Genomic DNA, 20,541 nt, shown 5'->3' with positions numbered 1-20,541 from the left:
TTGACACTCTAGCAAGGATAGCAGGGAGAAGAAAATTTAGTAGAAGTAGTTATATATAGTAAATGGGAACAGCAAAATAATGTTGTACTGTAGAGCCAGTTTGCAGGGAAAATTTGGTGGTATTACAAAAAGAGTAATAATCCCATAATTGATACTGATCCCCTGGACCTTAATGTCTTCTTTTTAACATGATACCCATTTTTCCTATGCTCCAGTAGATGGCTATTAATTATTTAGTAATTATTAGCACTTCTCTTGTTTCGTATAATCAAAGCCGGCCCTAGGTGGGTGGGCGTACCTTTGGGCCTAATATTTTTTTGGGGGGGCGAATCGAACCTGGGACTTGAATTTAGGGGGGGCAGACCCGAAAGTTTTCAAAATAGCGTCCGGGAACATTTACTAAATAACTGTTACATTTCCAAGAACACAAGTATTACTCTTTATTATGTACTTTAATCCTCGAATCCCATGAGGCTAACAAAAGTAATAAACCTGAAAATTTTGAGGGTACAAGTGCCCCCTTGCCCCATCCAACTTACGCCTATGGCCTGGGGCATAAAATATTCGCGGGACCAATAACCATTTTCTTTCTTCAGAAGTCTGAACAAATCAGATTTTTGTACCTTAGCGTGAAGTAGAGGTGTCCTATAATCAAAATAGAACATTATTACATTTTATTTATGTATTTTCTATTATTATCTAAGAGCAGTAAGTAGAACATGCTGAAGATTAAAACTGAGAATTATGGGAGGCTAAATTAATGTTTATTAATGATGTGCCACTCCTCCAACTATTCTGTTTTATTTACTTTTCGTTGAATTTTGACGCTATAGTGAATTTACATTCTTTCATATAAAATAATATTTCCAAAGGAATTTGTTAAATTGAAATATGCCGGACCCTGTGGCCGAGTGGTTAGCACATCGCGCTACAACGCCAAGGGTCCCGGATTCGAATCCCGCTCGGGCTTGGTTGTTTGTGAATTTCCATTAATCGATTTCATCATTTCATGACTCATCCCCATCTTCGCAAATTAGCCAAGAGGCACAAAACGCGAAGTAAAATAAACTAAATCAATGAATCAATTAAATTGAAATATTTGAAAACTATTTTCATGTAGATAGGGCCTCCTCGATGGCGCAGTGGTAGCGTCGTCGCCTTGTAATGAAGGGGTCCTGGGTTCGATACCCGGTGGAGGCACATAGTGGTTCGGATTCCACTTTAAAATGTAGGTCCAGTCCCGATTAGCCTTACTGTGCATAAAGTGGACTTAAATCACCAAATCAACTAACCAATCATGTAGATTACTCTTTTTAGAATATGATTTCAATAGATTGCACTTTCAAGTAGGCCTATATGCCAAATGGATCCAAATGTTAGAAAAATAAAATTAGTTGATTATTTGTAGCACCAGCGTCCTGTAAATTCGTAATAAACCGTACATAAACAAACATTTTTATCTGGCGCATGGCCCCCCCCTGAAGCGGGGGGACTCGGGCGAGTGTCCGATAGTGTTGCCCACGAGACGAGACTTTGGCCTGTCTCGTCTCGTGGAGTCTCGTGGAAATGCTGTCTCGTCTCGAAAATATTCATTTGTCTTATGACACATGGTCAATCTCGTCTCGTCTCGAATTTTTAAAAGCCTGTCCCGTCTCGTCCCGTGGGCAACACTAGTGTCCGAGTTGCCCCTCCCTGGCTCTGCCTATGATAATATGCTAGTGCTTTGTGTGTCTGTGTAACAGCTGCCCACTCGATTTGATCAAATTACGTACTTTAAGAAACAAATGATAGCGTATATAGGCTATATAGAATCATTGTAAACAACAATCAAATTTGGAAAGAGAAGAAATATTAAACGATTATGAAATACTCTGAAAACTGGCTTCGCGTAGCACAACTTGTATGCTGTATTTCTCGTATGGGCGGTGAAAGCCTACACAGCAATTCAACTTGATTGTCGAATATATTAGGTTTTTTATTTTGATATAATGTCGGCTGGTTCATTCGAAAGCAAGTTTGGAAATGCTCTTGTAAAAAGTAAGTCGCAGAACGTGGACTTCTACGTTTTTCAAAGGCGATTCGACGAAATCGAAATTCTTGCAATTTTTTTTTAAAAAAAAACTTACTATAGGTCCACATTAAAATATTTTATAGTTGAAGGAGGAGCATAGGCCCCATGGCTCCTCCCATGGGTACGAGCCTTAACTACAACAGCCCTGTAAATGTATGACAGACTACTAGAGAACTGGTTAAAGAATCGAAAGAATCATACCGCAGAACGGCTCATTGGGACCCGTTACGAAGTACAGTGATCTAGGAGTCTCCACGCTGCTCCTGTTGTCCCGGCCCAGAATCCCACAGGACCCATCGGAACATGAAAAGCAGCTGCCCCCGTGGACGAAGTCCCGCCAGAAGTTTCCCATGTTGGGGCAGGGGAACCCCACGAATTTGCATCCTGGTCGGAGAGACTCCATGAATATGTGAACGGCTCTTCGATGGTTGCAATAGATCTGGGCACCATTCTCCACTGAAAAGCAAGGAACTTCGTGTAAACATAGATATGAAACTGTAAACTAACCTAAGTTAGTTTTGGTTACATTGGAACCAGGACCAGACGTACAGTCACAGGCAATAAAAATTGAAAACCTATGTCCTGAAATACACGCTTCCTAACAAGGCGTTATATATATTGTCTAACGCTAGAGCGATGAGTGGATTTTAATAGCAAATTTCTAAGGCCAGCTTCTATCACCGCCGTAGAGATACGCAACACACATAACATCTTGCAGGGAAGTGAGTAGGGATGGATGATATCGGAAATCGCGATATATCGTCACAGACTATACGATACTTTTTTCCGCATCGTGCTATCGGCGATATATCGTCTCCACGATATACATCGTCAAAATATCGTAACGATATACTTCGTCACGATATATATCGTCAAAATATCGTGACGATATATCGCCGACACGATATATATTATTAAAATATGGGGACGATATATCGCCCAACACTAGAAGCGAGTGCTTCAGGATCTAGGTGTCTCGTTTTTATTGCCTGTGACTACAGTAGCGCAAAGATGTCTGTATGCTCGGAAAATACAAGCTTCACACCACTGTGACAATTAAACTTTTTGGTTTGGGGGGGGGGGATGCTCAGTCAGTGGCTCATTTATGATTTTATTTCGGGGGGCAAATTTGTATACGTTACCCGTTAGTAAACTAAACTATTGTTTTACGGTTCTTTGCCTAGGTGGCAGCACTTTACACAACACTAAGTACCTTAGAACATCTTTTCTAACCTAGGTCATTAAATCTCATGACATTTACACGTAATTTAGAAACATTTAGTATATTTATATTCTAAGGAAACACAAACTCGTACAGAAAAAGACCTTTAGAACTAGTAACACCGAAATAAGGACCACATTTCAATTGCCGTGTTCAAACTTAACGTCCACCTAACCTGCCTACAAGTTTTTGTGAACACTTTCATGCATATAAATTACATCAAAACGTAAGTGGAAAACAGCCTGCTGTTGTCTCGACACGGAGAGGTTGGTTTTTTACAGAAAGGTGTTCTTGTTTAATCCACAAGGCTGCATACTTTTCGGCAGATAAATCTTTGATGACTGGACTATTAATGGACAGGAATTATTTTTCAATTCTGTTTGTTAGATAGTGAAGAAATGGTATACGTATCATTATAATTCGTCGCTCCAATGCCAAAACCACGAATGTGCAAAATGTTAGTTTTGAAATAAACTGGTTATAATATTCAAGGACCCAAGAAAAATCAGGTTTTACATTTAGGTAAATATTGTCATTGGTGAAATTTGTACCCACTTATGGTGTGTTAAATTATGTCCTTTATTTTTCTCCTTAAGGATTTTTATAGAATTAAAGCACTGGGATTGTCTTTATGAACTCTACAGTTACAATATAGTTACAATTTCAAAGAGCGCATGTGTCCCAGTTTTTATAGTTTTTACTATTTATTCTAGGTATACATTTTTAATACACACATCAGAAATGGCATTAAGTTACAAATAGTATTGTAAAAAGTACATAAGAGAAGACACAATAATTATTCATAATTCGAATCTTCATCTTCATCAGGTTCAGGTAAGCTATCACGAACCGTTTTGTCGCTTTTCAGCGGCTTGTAAAATGGATGGTACTCCCTAGGAATGGTTGTCATCACACATTTTTTGAAGGTCCCGTAACTTGGCTTCAGCAATTGGAAGTTCTTTATTGTAGACCTTCGTAGTGGGCCGTCGCTTGGTCTGCCTCTTGATTGCTTCAGGATGACTTCGTGGAAATCAGAATTGAAATCAAGCTTGAAGAATATTTTTTCTGGTCTCCATTCTTCGATATTGCAACCAACAAACGCTTCTCCATGGATTTTTTTTTTCGGAATTTGATCTTGAGAAAATGACTTGAAGTCATCAAAATCGTCATGAAGTAGAGTTTTCACAATCACTGCGAATCAGCTGCACCAATCCTTCAGTGGTGTAAACCGGAACATGTTTCGATTTCCTCTCATTCACCGAATGTACAGAATCACATTCCATTTCTGTGTGTCCACTTTCAAAAAAATCTATGATCTATGATTTGCAAAGATGTCGTTTTAAAAGAAATATGCACATACCAGCAAAAATAGAGTTCTTTTGTTGTCCTCCACAGCAATCTGACATCATACGGACTGCAGTTACCTCAGATTGAGCCATCACATAATTATAACCACAAGAAGCAATTTCAGTAGCTCCTGTCTTCCCTTGAGTCTCATCCCAGACATATCAGTGTGCATTCTGATTTCCCAAATTGTATATTGTCAAATTATAAGTTGCCAATTTGTGCAGGAAAAATATTGGACCTGCCGGTCCGTTTGGTGTATTTAAGACTGCTTGAAGGTCAAAATTGAAAGACAGTACGTTTGAATCCTGATGAGACAATGCTTTATCTTCATCCCTATCCTTCCTTGCGGAGTTTTCTTTCCATGTGAAGCTTACAATCATCATCATGCATTTTTCTTTCTTCCTCGGTCATGTTGTTATAAGCCACACATTTTTTACATGCATCTTTTTTTTTTGTTTGAAGAACCCAAGATTGTACTCGTTGAACACTTGCCTGTAAAAAATACATTTTTGTTTGTTCAAAAGAAACCGCAATAATGGTACCTTCCTTACATTATTGCAGGAAAAAACTAGACAAAGCGTTCTCTTGTAATAGCACGACTGACTGTTCTCCCTTGTTACAAGTCCAATGCTAAACTCACGTACATGGCACATTCGTTGCTTTCGCATTGTAGGACCTTGTCTTGAAGCACATACAGATGACTGAATGTGCTCCTTTTGTTACAAGTCCAACGCCAAACTCACAAATGTGATACATTCGTCGTTTTGGCATTATAGAAACTTCTCTTGAAGAACATAAGTGTTTTAACAATTGAAGATAACTCACATTGGAGTGATCATACACATGTGCGACTCTGGCATAGGAATCAGTCATTGAAAAGTATTCAGAAAATGTACTTGGTGAAAAAGTCAAATTTTGCATATTCGCGGTTTTGGCATTGGTGCGACGAAGATGTAATGATATACAATATAATGGTAGTATATTGATTCAATCTCATTTTCTTTGAGGGGAATGAAAACATCCCTGCCAGGGATAAAAATAACGTCCTTTTGCCGAGGATAACATTTTTTTATGGGGGAAATCCCCTTTAGTTTGCACACTGCTTTACACATTCGACACTACTGCCGCTCTTTTCAGGCCAGAGATCGAAATATGGTAGTGGATGTAGGCCGAGATAAGGGGAATTTGCGGCGGCAAGAATTTCCTTTGCGTAGCCTCAATGGTGGACGAGTCTTTCACATGTAGTCTGATTCGATTATGTGCACGTTAAGATTCTCTTAAATTCTTTCTTGTTTTCCTTTTCTCTATGTTTATCTTTCGTTCATTCATTCTTTTCCTCTGTCTACAACTCTTTCTTCTTCCTGTCTTAATTTCCCATTCTCTTTCATTCTTTCTTTTCCTCTGTTTACAACTCTTTCTCCTTCCTGTGGTATTTTCCCATTCTCCTTTATTCTTTCTTTTCCTCTGTTTACAACTCTTTCTTCTTCCCGTCTTAATTTCCCATTTTCTCTCATTCTTTCTTTTCCTCTGTTTACAACTCTTTCTTCATCCTGTCTTAATTTCCCATTATCTTTTATTCTTTCTTTTCCTCTGCTTACTTTATTTCTTCTTTCTATCTTCCTTTCTTTCTCCATCTGTTTCTTTATTTTTCTACTTCCCCCTCCCTTTCTTTGTTTTCTTCTTTCTTTGTCCACCTTTTTTTCATTCTCTTCTTTTCTCTGCTTCCTACTTTTCTTTCTATCTTCCTTTCCTTCTTGCTCTGTTTCTTTCATATTATTTTTTCCTACCTTCTTTCATTTTCTTTCTCCACCTTTCGTTTATTCTCTTTTACCATCTGTTTACCTCTCTTTCCTCTCTCTTTTTATTTTATTCTAGCTTTCCTCTGTTTACTTTCTGTCTCTCTTTCTCTTTCATTCATTTTCTCTTTCTTTGATTTCTTTTAAAAATTTTATGAAAATTTTAAAGATATTTTTAACAGGTATTAGAAACTTGTACAGGAACATATAGGCTTTACAGCCTTTTGCAACATTTTAAACAGTTTTTACGTCCTTGATAAATTTTCCAATAGTACGGATCAAGCGAGATAACTGCATCTACAATGTAGAATACTAGGTTTACAGATAATGTAGACAAAGGAAACTGTTTGCATTTAGCTACTAAAAACGAGTGGCAGCACTTGCATCTGTCAAATTAGTTTAGGGTGGGTACAAGGGGTACAATTCGGATCAAAATATTTTCAAGGATACTGGACTCCTCGCCTAACTTTGGGGGTGTACAGTCATGGACACTGCCGGGTTGTAACGATTCCATTGAAAGTCAATGTATTCATTACAATCCAGCAGTGTCCGAGACTGTACAATGTACCCCCTTTACCTCCCGTTCCTGTGCCACTGAATGTAACTTATATTAATTTGTGTTGACTTTTCTTTGTCCAAAATGATTTGCGTGAAGAATTTAGTTGAAGGGGGGAGTGGGCAGTCCAGGTTTATGGTAGATTTCAACCACTAGAATTGCCTCACTATTATATAGAAAAGAATTATATACAATCCAACTAGACATTCATATAATATTAATAACAAATTAATAACCATATAACACAAGGCATGGCTTTACGTCAGATGCATTGGGTTACGACATTAAAACTAAATTATAATGAAAATAAATTAGTTGCATGTTATGCAAAAGAACATAATATAGAGTATACAATTAACAGTGTAATAAAAAGTATTGAGTTAGCAACATCTAGTGAGCCGATCTACAGCGTTATTCATTTTCTTGTATGTCTTCAATAACTCTTGTGGTAAACAATTTCAGCTTTCGTTAATAATACTGCCATCAACGCATATTAATTTATAGATAGGTATGTTATATGATAATTTGCCAGATGCATATTCAATATGAATTTTATTGATCATTAGTTTTTTAGCATGGAATGTTAATTGGACACAATACAGGATAATTCAAAATGAATGGTTCAACTTTACAGTTATTATTACGTTACTATACTGCTGGACAATGAAAACCGGACACCTTAATATTTGACATCCGAATTGCAATGATATATTACAGAATGTATGGCAGATCATGTAGTACCATATGCACCATTCATAGGCCCGGACTTTGTTTATGCATTCGTACTTAATTCAGTTTCTGCAACATTTACTTAGCCTTCGAATCAGAATTTATGCGTTATCACAAAAAATGCAAGTGTCCGGTTTTTTTTGTCCAGCAGTATATTTATGATAGAAAATAAGACAATGCATCAATATAAAGAAAAACTCTGGAAGTTTTATTGATTCTTAGCGGGCTTATTCTGCTTAGCCGATGCTCCACCAGCAAAATGTCGCAAAATGGCTAATGATCAGTGTGTTGGAGCTATCGAGAACTGATTCAATCACAATGGTGCAAAGACATTTGCGCATGCTTTTGGTCAGTAATGCATATGTTTCACCCTTTCGAAAGATTTGCCAAAGTTACAACTGCGAATTTTTAGTGACTTCGAAACCGTTGACAACGACTTGCTGTCTCGTGCATAGCAAGTACTTGAGTATCATTTTGATCTTTTCCGTGGATCCCATGTTGAATCTTTATAATGTGAGTCATGTGAGGAAAACTTCCAGAGCTCTTCTTTATATTCATGCGCTGTCTGATTTTCTATCATAAATAGTAACGTCATAATAACTGTGTAAAGTTGTACCATTAATTTTGAATTACCCTGTATATTGTCTACGTTTACTCACTGTAGCACTACCTCTTCTCACATTTTCAGATATTGAAATGTGTTAGAATATGTAAAAGTATAATGCACTAGACAATGAACCTCCAATGAACACTGTATGCTAATACAAAACCATTGTCACTAATTTCAGTTAAGCATTAGCTTTTTTGCGAACTTAGTCTTAGTTTTCAATTCAATAGTTTTCTTTCTTTAATTTGCATAGTTTCAGTATACTTAGTACATCTTTCTAAGTGTAGTAGTTGTGTGGTTAAGAACTGCAATAGCCAGTGGCGTACCCACGGGGTTAGATGAAGGGGCCAAAACCCCCTTTGGTCCAGGATCCTTAAAAGTGAACAACAAATGCAGGAATAGATGTCAAAATACTGGACTGTCTTAAAATAAATAAAAACACCCCGTTATGAAAATTCATGACGCCACTGGCAGTAGATACAGCGATATAATAGTGTAGATATATGAAAGGTCTATAAATGGCATCCTCTCACACTTTACACCCTTGTAGTTAAATCAATTTTTTTCGATAATTAGTCAATTGTAATTATATATATACATATAAATAAATAATATATATATATATCTTATTAATTCTTGTTTCTACATTTTGAGTTTCATGTATTTGTTGCATGCTTCTGGAAGTATAGCGCCATATAACGTAATAATAATAATAATAAACAACAACAACTATTGACAATACAGTGAAACCCCGATTTTACGTTCTAGGATTTCACATGTTATAGAGCGACCACAAGGGGGAAAAAACCTTGGACGAAAAGTCCCCGCTCAACTTTCCCTTCTTACGTTCTGCTCGGGCCATAAGGAAGCATGCTCCAGTCTCCCCCTCCCCTCCTCGCGGGAGTAGGGTGCACAGGAGTCGCGGGTCTGCTCAGGTTGTTTTGCTTGTGGTTTCACTATACATTACACATTCAATCTTTATGTTATTAAAATTTTGCATGGTATTCACATTGTCCCGCATTTAAAATTTCTCCATCTTAGCCTTTGAAAATCGTAAAATCGAGCTTCCACTTATAAAGGGCTTAATCAGCTCAAAACCAAGAGATTGAACCATAATTGTTTGGAAATTCATCTTACTGATAGGATATAGCATGGCTTCCAATATGCCATGGGTGCAACCAGGATGGTAGGTCCCACCATTAGGGTAGTAGTCCACGTGACCAACCGGGATGTCAACACCAAGCTCCCCGGTCCACAGGGAACCTCCATTGCTGTGGATGATTTCAACGAAGTCCGCGTCCCCTGCGTCTAGGTGGCCTCTCTCCGTCACACCCCTGTCGTAGAAAAATATCCCCGACGGATCCAAACCTAGAAAGAAGCAAAGCTATGTAAATGATTGATTGGCCTATGATTGTATAATTAAACCAATATTGGAAATCTTACGCATGGGAAGGTGTAATGTGGGACACCCCGTCCGATTTTCTCCCATTTTCATTACCTTTCACTTTCGAGGTCACGGTCAATCAAATTGCATAAATGAATAACAATTTTTATACACATACAAACACACAGGCCATTGCATTGATTGTTTTTACACAGTATGTTCGTAGCATTATAAAAATATATATCTGGCGGAGTGGTTAGCACATCACGCTACGATGACAGGGGTCCCGGGTTCGGATCCCAGCCTGGGCATGGGTGTTTGTGTGTCCATTTATCAGTTTCATCACATATCGACTCTGGGAAATTTTTCTTTAGTCTCCGGAAAATATTAATCCACAATCCAACAGAAAATTATATATATTTATATATATAAAAATGCCCTGGTAAAATTTTGTGTGTAAAATCGTTCCCACCCGTCTTCCAGGTGTCAGCATAAGTGCAAAAGTATTTACGAGCTGCCGCAAGTGTGTGTAAGCTACAAGTAATTTCATTATGAGTAATACTCTGGACATACATATATATATATATAATCAACAGTTTTGAGTTTGAGTTTTAAGTCCAAGTTTATACACAGTTGGCTAATTACGATTGGACCTACAGTGGGATTCAAACCATCAGTGTTGAATTCAGCCACTTTCCTCCGGATGGTAGATCAAACTTCACGGGGGGTTGGTCATAGGTATCAAATTATATCAATAAAACAATTCTAATATTTTTCAATTGTTTCTAACTTCTGATATGTAATTAAGTTAAATTAATTGTAATTAGGTTTAATTATCATTTTAACAATGAAACTTTCTGTGAGTACCTCGTCCCCTTCAATTAACACCTTCTAGCAAGCTTGAAGCGTATCTTGATCTATCCATCAAATTTCATAATTTAGCAATTATCAAAATGGACGATAATGCTGATTCGTTCAATTCTTTGACTTTTAATTATAAAGAAGACTGAATCAGTGCTTTTTTTATTATGAAAAATCCAGAAATAGTACATTCTACGTTAAATTAAAGAGAATGAAAGGAAGACAAAATGAACATGGTTGCTAAATTTCTTAGCTGTTGCCCGAATGCTCTGCCAGGTTACTGAAATTTTCGGGGGGGATATAATTTCAGGAGGGATTTTTCCCTCTCGGCCACGCCATGAATTAATCACTGCGAACCAGTAATGGCGGAAATTCTATTACAGAACTGGAGGGGAAAGGTGCCAAAACTGGGGGGGGGATAACAGTTTACTTTCCATGGTAGATTAGGTTTAGCATAGTGCGGGGACAAAAGTGAGGCGGGGGGCAACTGCCTCCCCACGCCCCCTTTAATCGTCGCCACTGACTATGTGCCTCTACCGGTTATAGAACCGGGATCCCTTGATTGCAAGGCGACGACGTTACCATTACGTCATCGGGGAGGTGAATTTCAGTTCTGTTGTTTTCCCGCTATCCAGAGGGTGGGAGCTAAAAAATGGACTAACAGTACAGATCTACAAAATCGAATCAATTATTCCAACAAGTCCTCGCCTTGTGTAGTCTGCACCCATGGCGGAGTGGTTACCACATCGCGTTACGACGCCAGGGGTCTCGGGTTCGAATCCCGGCATGGCCATGGATGTTTGTGAGTGTCCATTCATCAATTTCATCATGTCATCAGTCATCCCCATCTTCGCAAAATTAGCCAAAAGTGGCACAAAAAATAGCGAAATAAAATAAAGCAAAACAATGAAACGTCGTTGCCTTGTAATGAAGGGGTCCCCGGTTCGATACTCGGTGGAAGCACATAGTGGTTCGGACCCCAATTTAACCTGTAGGTCCAGTCCTATTTATCCTTACTGTGCATAAAGTGGACTTAAAACACCAACTCAATCAATCAATCAATTATTCCAACAGATTATCTCCTGGCTGATCTGAACCTGTCACAAGAGGTCGTTCAAGCTCTGAAAGATTGCAATCGCTTACCTGTAATCTTGCCCACCTTGAATCCGAGAGCCTGACTCATGGCACCTGCAAACCCAGAGACCTGTCCTCCAAGGCTGAAACCCACAAGGTGGAAATCTGTCGGGTTGCTCCCTGCGTTCACCATGTAGTGGAGGAGCTTGGCCAGTTGGCGGCCCACCAACTCCGTGTTGACCGCCGCTTGGTGGATGTCGGGATACGCTGCTCCTCGCCGCCAATCCACCACCAGCACGTTGACGTCATTCTGTGAAAAGACGATTAGAATCGCTTTAAAAGGAAGCGTTTGAAAACAATTCGTTTGAACAGTTTCCTAATTCAAGTACTTAGGAGTAATACTAATAAATGAAAAGGATATTAAAATGGAAATAAAAAGTAGGCTTAATTCAGGAAGTGTATGTTACTTTTCACTTCATAATATTTTGTCTTCTCGTTTAATATCTAAGAAACTAAAAGTTAAAATATACAAAACAGTAATTTTGCCTGTAATATTATATGGATGCGAAACTTGGTCCCTTACATTGAAAGAAGAACATAAATTGAGAGTATTTGATAATAACATCCTTAGGAAAATATTTGGACCTGAAAGGGATGAGGAGACAGGTGAGTGGAGAAGGTTACATAATCTAGAACTACATAATTTGTATTTATGTCCAGATATTATTAGATTGATTAAATCAAGAAGACTTAGTTGGGCAGGTCATGTGGCACGAATGGGAGAGAAAAGAGGAGTTTACAGGATTCTTGTTCGGAAACCTGATGGTAAGAGACCTGTAGGAAGACCAAGACGAAGATGGAGGGACAACGTTGAGATGGGTCTAAAGGAAATGGGTAGGGATGGAAAAGAGTGTGATCAAAAATATCCGGACACTCACTGGAATTAGGGCGTGAAGTTCGAAGCATCCTCCATAGGATGCACTGGCAACCAATACCGTGTGGGGCCATCCTTGGCCTTGATGACAGCCTCCACTCTCGCAAGATACTGGCAATCAGGTGGCGAAAGGTATCTTGGGGAATGGCGGCCCATTCTTCGCGGAGTGCCGAGATGAGAAGAGCAGTGGATGTTGGTCGGCATGGTCTGGTACGATGTCGGTGTTCCAAAACATCCCAGAGATGTTCAATGGGATTCAAATCGGGGCTTTGCGCAGGCCAGGTCATAAGTGGGACGTTGTTCTCTTGAAACCACTGTCCCACACGGCTCGCAATGTGGACGGGCGCATTGTCGTTTGAAACACGCAATCATCATCCGCGAACTGTTCTTCGAAGTTAAGCAGCACGAACGTTTGTAAAATGTCAACGTAATGATGTGCCGTCACAGTACCGTGCAAAGCAAAGAGGGGACCAAGCCCCTTCCAGAAAAAAAAAAAAAACATGCTCACACGTCAACCCACCTCCACCGAATTTCACTGTCGGCACAACACAGGATGATAAATGTCGTTCATGAGGCATTCGCCACACGCACATACGACCATCAGATCGCCACATGGTATAACGTGATTCGTCACTCCACATCACGGATTTCCACTGTTCTAACGACCAGTTGCGCCTCTCCTTACACTATGCGAGGCGGCGCTTTGCGTTTCGTTGGGTGATGTGGGGCTTATGGGCAGGCGCTCGTCCATGGTAACCGAGTCGTCGTACCTCACGTCGCACAGTCATGCTGCTAGGATTACATCCAGCCCTGGTTTGGAATTCTTGTGTGATGGTGGCGATCGCTGATTGCCGGTTCTCTCGTACTACCCTATTCAACACTCGGCGGTCTCTGTCTGTCAACATGGACGCTCGGCCAGAACGTTTTGCGGTTGTACACGTCCCATTACGTTTCCACTTTACTATCACATCGCCGACAGTGGACTTCGGGATGTCGCGCGCTGACATGTTACTCCTGTGGCACCCAATCACTTCACCACGTTCAAAGTCTGTAAGTTCCTTCGACCGATCCATTCTGCTGTCTTGTGCACTATGCTGCCTGTAGTGATCCCCTGCTTGCCTCACCTCGCTGTAGATGGCACCATAGAGTGGCCTACTATGCGCAACACACATTTTACCTGGTGTCCGGATATTTTTGATCATCACATAGAGTATATCTTGCTCAGGATAGAGACAGATGGAAGGCCTGTATTGATGTAGCCATGAACCTTCGGGTTCAAGAAGGCTAGAGAGTTAGTTAGTTTAACAAAAGGAAGTAATTTCAGTTACTTTCTTCTTAACACTTCTGCTAAGATGGAATTCTGCCGTGTAAAGCTTTGACGCCCACTGAAACGTGGGGAAACGTGGCAACAGAACTTCTGTTGTCTGCTTCTATTGAAATGAAATGTTGTAACGCCCACTACAGGGAAACGCACGGAACCAAAGCCGGAATTTACGTGCAGGTTATCTTAAAGGTTATCGCCCACTCAGACGCCGGAAACGCGTTTGTTGCGTTCTGTTTCCGCCTTTCAGTGGGCGATGAGCTTAAAGTGAAAAAAATTACAATATTTTGATGTCATAGCATTAGAGTGCTGCAGGGAGAGGATTTTGCTCGAGCGCCAAATAGTTCACACGGACGACGCTAGATAGCGTACGGAATTGAGAGCTTTTTCACTTTAGCGAATAATGCTCGAACAGGCCAAACGAGCGGTACACGCTCGAAGCCTAGTAATACACGTATAACCGTAATTTGTCTGTGATAGTGGGAGCTCAAATATGGATCGTGAAGTGAGAGACGCAGTGAAATTGAAACTTGAGTGATCATAGTCATTATCTCCATGTTAAAATGTAGTTTTGTCGATCTTAACAATACACAGTGCTATACAGTATATGTAAATGAATTAAATGATTGTGGGCTGATATGTGCAATTATTGTCACATTAAAATGATATTCCATTGCATACACTCGAGCGTGAGACACTCTGATTGGGAGATATTGGTTAAACAAAAATTTACATATATGGGTCATTCACGTAAAAATGTACTAAATTTAAACAATAAGACTCCGTGGTTTTATACAATTAATATACCGAGAAAGTTTTTAGATTTAATACTAAGATTGAGATCAGGTCACATACGTTTAAATCACCATTTATATAAAATTAATGTAGTTAATGCACCTATGTGTAAGTGCAATCTAGATCAGGAAGATGCTCATCATGTTATTTTTCAATGTCCACTTTATACCACTCAGAGGGAGATGTTATTCAAGAATCTAATTAAAAAAAAGGAATACCTTTCCCAACTTCTTAAGCATCTTTAATGTCGCCACCAGATGTAACAATTGTATTTATCATTTTTAGATTTATCATGATATTAATATAGACATATGGAAATTGTAAATATTCAAAATGTCTAACTTGATATAGTCACCAGATATAACAATTGTATTTATTATCAATTTTAGATTTTGCATGATATTGATGTAGATATATGATGTATATGAAAACTGTATAGCTATAATAAAAATTTGTAATTTGATGTAACAGTATCATGTTACATGAATGACATGTTTTTGGACACTTGGTGTAGAGCTGGTATACGGCTGTAACCAATAAAGTATGAATGAATTAATTAATGAATGAACGTGGGAGACTCAAACGAGTACAAGTGGTCCCATACAGTACTCTATTCCACATTTCACAGATAGAATCAGTCCAAATTTTCTTAGCATCTTGTGTAGTATAAGCAATCAGAAGCGGGAAACTCCACAAAATCCCCTGACATATGAACATTTTTATTTAAAATTGACCACACCCAGTAATTTATCCATAATCTTCAATCACTGTACAGAGCATATAGTGACTCTGATTTCAGTTTTGGTTACATTCCGATAGTTTTCTGCTACTTTATATTAATCGCGATGATGTGGATGGACGATGAACTGATTGATGATGGGATTAATATACAGGATTCGAACTTAAAAACTTTGGTCTAAACCTTGTCCCAGCTAACTTTGGAGCAAGGCCGCGCATAGCGCCAGAGAAGCGAGGAAAATTGAGTGGCTATAGGGAAGCAGAACACGCTGCCGGGGAGGCAGTCGCTTCCCCCCAGCGCAATTCCGTTCCTCTCACGTGTTCATTGGCGGAGCCGTCTCCCGTCACTACTTGATCAGAGACTTGATTTCGTTTGCCTGCTCTACAGTTAGCTGGGACAGAGTATAGTGGTGTTGTACGCTAACTACTCTGATACAGAGGCTGGCATAAAGAAATGTAAATGGATTTAGAAAGCTGGAACAACAAAAATAAAATAAAATTCGTGCAGAGAGAGAAATAGAATAAGGAAACGTAACAGACGGAGAGAGAGAGAGAGAGAAGGGAAAGCATATAGAGAGAAAAGAAGAAGATAGGTAAAATAGGAGGGACAAAGATGAGACAAAAGAGAAAGAGGGACGGACAAGGAAAGAAGGAGAGAAATAGAGAGGAATGACAGCAAAGATAGAGCAACTAAAGGCCGAATCACACGGAACTGGATGTCCAGTTAGTTGGCGCTGAACTGGCTACCTGCGCGGATGTGGTGACTGGCTGGCTGGCTGCTTGACTGGTTTGGAGGAATAGGACATGTTCTAATTGCTTCTGGCTTTTCTCGACTGGATTCTGTGGAACAGCCAATCAGAGCACAGTTTGGCCATGTGAAGATAATCTGCGAGATTTGAAGGGATAGTTCTTTTGTCTGTGGTTTCCGAGTGTTGGCTGTTTTGGTTAGTTTCTCGATAAAAAAAAGGAGATGACGTGCAGTGCATTTGTGTTTAGTTCATTAATATTTAGGTATTTATGCAAGGTGATGAGATGTGTACGTGACAAATATGATTAGCCGAAAATGAAAATCTTTATTATTACAAGTGTATTAAATGTTGCATTATTTTTTAATGAATCCTGCGAATCTCGTGTATGAATATGCATACCCTAGTTCATTAAATAGCTTGTTCGGTACGCATTGATTACCACATTTTTTTGAGCCAAATTCTAGTCTATCGACAAGTACGGTAACAAGTATCCTGTGAGGCGAAAACTAGCAAATGGGTAGCCAGTCCAAAGCCAACTAGGGCATTCCTACTGGAAATCCAGTTCCGTGTGATTCGGGCTTAAGAAAAGTGTAAAGGGCGACAGAGAGAGAAAGAGATAAATGAGAAAGGAAAGAACAGGAAGTAATTAGAGATAGAGGGAGATAAGGAGAGAGGAGTAAATAGAAAACAGACGTACAGAGACAGAAGAAAGAGAGAAAGAGAGAGAGACAGAGAGAGTGAGATAGTAAGACGGGGGGGAAGGAAAATACAATAATACAATAGAAAGAAAAAATAAAGTAAGTGGAAAAGTGACAGGCAGAGAGAGAGAGAGAGAGAGAGAGAGAGAGAGAGAGAGAGAGAGAGAGAGAGAGAGAGAGGAAGCAATGACAAGAGAAAACTTAGAAAAATAAGAGAAACAAATTAAGGAGCAAAACAGAGGCAACATCATTATTTCCTTACCAGCATGAGGAACCTATCCCGCACTTCCCTGACCCATGAGGAGTTCCCATTCCCTCCGAACTCGTGCACGATGACTTTGGTGGGTCTGTTCGACACGAAGTTGGTTCCCGCCAGAGACTTGGAATTCGTGTAGAACAGGTCGTCCGGTTCCAGAGGATTCTTCCGGGTGTAGAGAAGGAACCTGCTCTGTATCAACTCCGGATCTTCCGGCAGCATGCCCAAGCTGGCGAATGTGTCCTCCGTCGAAAAGCAGCCGACGTAATCTGAAACGAAACGAAGGGTTTATTTATATCGGCAAGAAAGTAGTTTTGGCACTGAGGATGGGCCCCGGACGAGACGAGATGAGTTTTTCTCGTTCTCGTCATGGTCTCGTCTAGAGAAGGCTTGGGCATGAAAATCCGAATCCCAACTCTTGAGTCAGATGTATAGGGTGTCCATAAATTATTCACCCCATAACAGATAAAAATATATTTACTGTAAAAAGTTTCTCGAAAACAGACATTGAATTGCATTCATTGACTCAAAGAATCTTTAGGGAACATACTTCTAATTATTTATAAACCTCTACATGGACACCCAGAGTGTCATTCACTATATCAAGTCTATTGAATTCACTCCACGTGCTACAGCCTCCTCGACCTTGGACTTCAATCAAGTCCCTAACTCTATTGCGTGGAATTATTGTTTCGTATGTGCATCCTTCTTGTATTCTTTTCTACAACGATGCTGAACAGTTAAAGCAGATTTTGTTTCTCGCAACCACAACACACGCATTGCCTTTTCTTGCTGCGTCGCCTTTTTTCACTGCTTTACTGTTTTGCTGCAATGCATGATGGTACCGAGTGTTGCCAACTACATGGACATTTTTTTTAGATGTTCTTAATGTTATTACTAACGACCTCCACTCCACTTGCATATAAAGTATTTTTTGGACAATATTTATGGAGTGAATAATATCTGGACACGCCGTACAATCCCGAGTCTCGGATCAGATATCCATATCCGGATAAGATATCAAAATCCCGAATACTGTGTCAGCTATACGAATCCCAAATCCTAGATCCGATATTCGAATCTTGAATCCTGGATCAGATATCCGAAACCCAAATCTTGTAGTTCAAAAATATTGATTAATATTGTTGTGTCAATATTCCAATCAAATTGTATGTATAGGTGTGTTTTACCTACGTCACAAACTGTTGCATTGTGGCTTCGAGCAGCCGTGATTGAAGCCAATTCTTGTAAGCATACGCGTGACGTAACACAGACATTCGTGATCTAAAACAAACGCGCAATTGGTGCAGATGTAACGAATGCTACTTGGTGGTTATTTTCTTGCGAACGACAAATAAAATTGTCCGCAAACATGGCGGCTGTGCACATCCTGACGTCACATAAAACTCACATATCATCATGATTTTAAAATTCAAGTTACATAATCATGAAGTCCAGTTTTCACACACAACTTCGAATTTATAATAATTAGACTTTGCGAAAGTGTCACATGGCATTTTTGCGGACCAGTGATAGTCCAAAATGTCAGACTATTATAATGGTCATCCGGTGTCGGTAAAGAAAGTCCAAACGATACTTTCCGATACCACTAGTATCGGCCGATATCGATGCATCGGTATCGGCTCAGCCTTAATTTTGCGAGGGGGGATGGGTAAAAGCATTCTTAGCAGGGATAGAAAAATCTTCTGCAGGGATAATTCTCTTGTGAGGGGAAATCCCGGCATCCCCCCATTAATTCGCACACTGGTATCAAATCAGAAGCCATCTACGTTTTTCATAATGACGTAGAACTGTAGTAGAAAGGCAGTGGCGTAGCGCAGTGACCTGGGGCTTCCCTGCAACTAAAATATTGGGGCCCCTTAGTAAAACAAACTATCGAAAATACTACAGCCTATATACATCATCGATGACGTCAGAGGGTAACGAACGTACGACAGTTAGCTACACCCCCCTCCTTCGAAGTGTTTAACAGTTAAAAGAGAATTGAACTACCTTGTCACACCATAGCTAAAGGTCGAAACATCTGTAACACTAAACAGGTATGTGGGAAATTTGTCTTAGTTCTTATTTGAATATGAAAGAGCTTGGACCCCCCCCCCCCGAAGTTACATTTTAAATATCACACATGAAACTAATATTAGTGGTAAAAGTTCATGAATTACCAAGTTTTCTTGTTTGTGTGGCAATAAAAAACAGACTGTGTGAGTAATTGAATCTTCCTACTGGATTCATAACTGCAGACAATTTATACTCTAAAAAGTTCCGACAAGCGGTATATTATGTATAAGGGTTTGAGATGAAAATACCTCATCGGCGAGCAAGTAAATTAATACGGCATTTCTGAGGGCCTACAGGTTAAGTTGCTAGGGTCCCTTTGATTAAGCCAGTACGCCCCTGTTTATTATCACAGACATTGTCTTATGTTTTGTTACTGGGAACCCACTCGACCACCTTCCACATGAAAGAAAATAAGTAAATATAAATAAAAACAGTCGTGAAGTTATTTGTGGTGTCCATTGACTCGTATATTTCACTAACTCTGTTGATACATATTCTAAGTTTTCCGTTCAGGCGTTTCTATTTAGTGCTCACCTTAGTAAATCTCGAGTTCAAATGTTGTCATTGTCTGTTGACCTGCATTTTATCTATTTCGTATTTTTTTAAAAAATAACCTACATTATCTGTTGAATTTCTGAAATTATATAAAATTTCAGGAGCGCAGAGATAACATTGCGGGGCCCCTACACCTCGGGAGATTGCGGGGGCGACCGCTACGCCACTGTAGAAAGGCAAGACAAATGTGCGAATCAATGGAAGACCCGAACCGGAAGAAATAGAAAGTTGGCATCCCGCGTGGCAACTCCGAAGAAGGTCATTGCCGAAACGAAGGCCGACCCGAAAGCGGTCGGAGCCTGTGTCCTCAATTCGCCTTCTGCCTCCATCGGAAAGAGCAATCGAGAGCAGCTTTTATCAAGGCGCACTTCCGCCGGTCCAATGGGAAAACGAAAGTCCTGCGGCTGGACTTAGTATTAGGGGGAGGGGAAGGCCAGGTCGATCTCCATCCTATGCTACATGTATGAATCACACCGAGTATATGCATGGAGGCCAGATCCAGATTTAGGGGGCCTTGGGTGGGCTAAAGACCCTGCCGACCTCTGTGGTGAAGTAATCATGGCAGCGCACTGTAGAGTCCTGGTTCGAATAGCGGCCTGGGTATGCGTGTTCTTTGAGAGTGTTCCTTCGTACATTTAATCACATCATCACTCATTCTCATCTTCGCGATTAGTATCAAGTGGCAGAAAAGCGAAGTAAAATAAACCAAATCAATCAATCAATTTCCCCGAACGCCATAGATATATTAGCTATCTCTAGAGGGACACAG

The 20,541-nt window shown here is 39.8% G+C and overlaps 1 protein-coding gene across 3 annotated transcripts in view; it reads right to left on the bottom strand.

The window, feature by feature from the left end:
- The window catches only part of LOC145996373 (inactive pancreatic lipase-related protein 1-like), a 102,536-nt gene that overhangs the window by 34,321 nt on the left and 47,674 nt on the right, over positions 1-20,541 (bottom strand). For all 3 annotated transcript variants that reach the window (XM_083132809.1, XM_083132810.1, XM_083132805.1), the window contains 4 exons: positions 17,145-17,407; positions 11,717-11,957; positions 9,466-9,696; positions 2,273-2,527 (listed from right to left, as the gene is read on the bottom strand). In XM_083132809.1, the coding sequence (XP_082988935.1) occupies positions 2,273-2,527; positions 9,466-9,696; positions 11,717-11,957; positions 17,145-17,407 (990 nt within the window). The remainder of the gene's footprint in view (positions 1-2,272; positions 2,528-9,465; positions 9,697-11,716; positions 11,958-17,144; positions 17,408-20,541) is intronic.

This window comes from Lepisma saccharinum, chromosome 1, assembly GCF_977018435.1.
Source record: "Lepisma saccharinum chromosome 1, izLepSacc3.1, whole genome shotgun sequence".
Classification (NCBI taxonomy): Eukaryota; Metazoa; Arthropoda; class Insecta; order Zygentoma; family Lepismatidae; genus Lepisma; species Lepisma saccharinum.
Note: the sequence above shows the minus strand (reverse complement) of the source record. Positions and strands in the feature narration are given on the sequence as shown.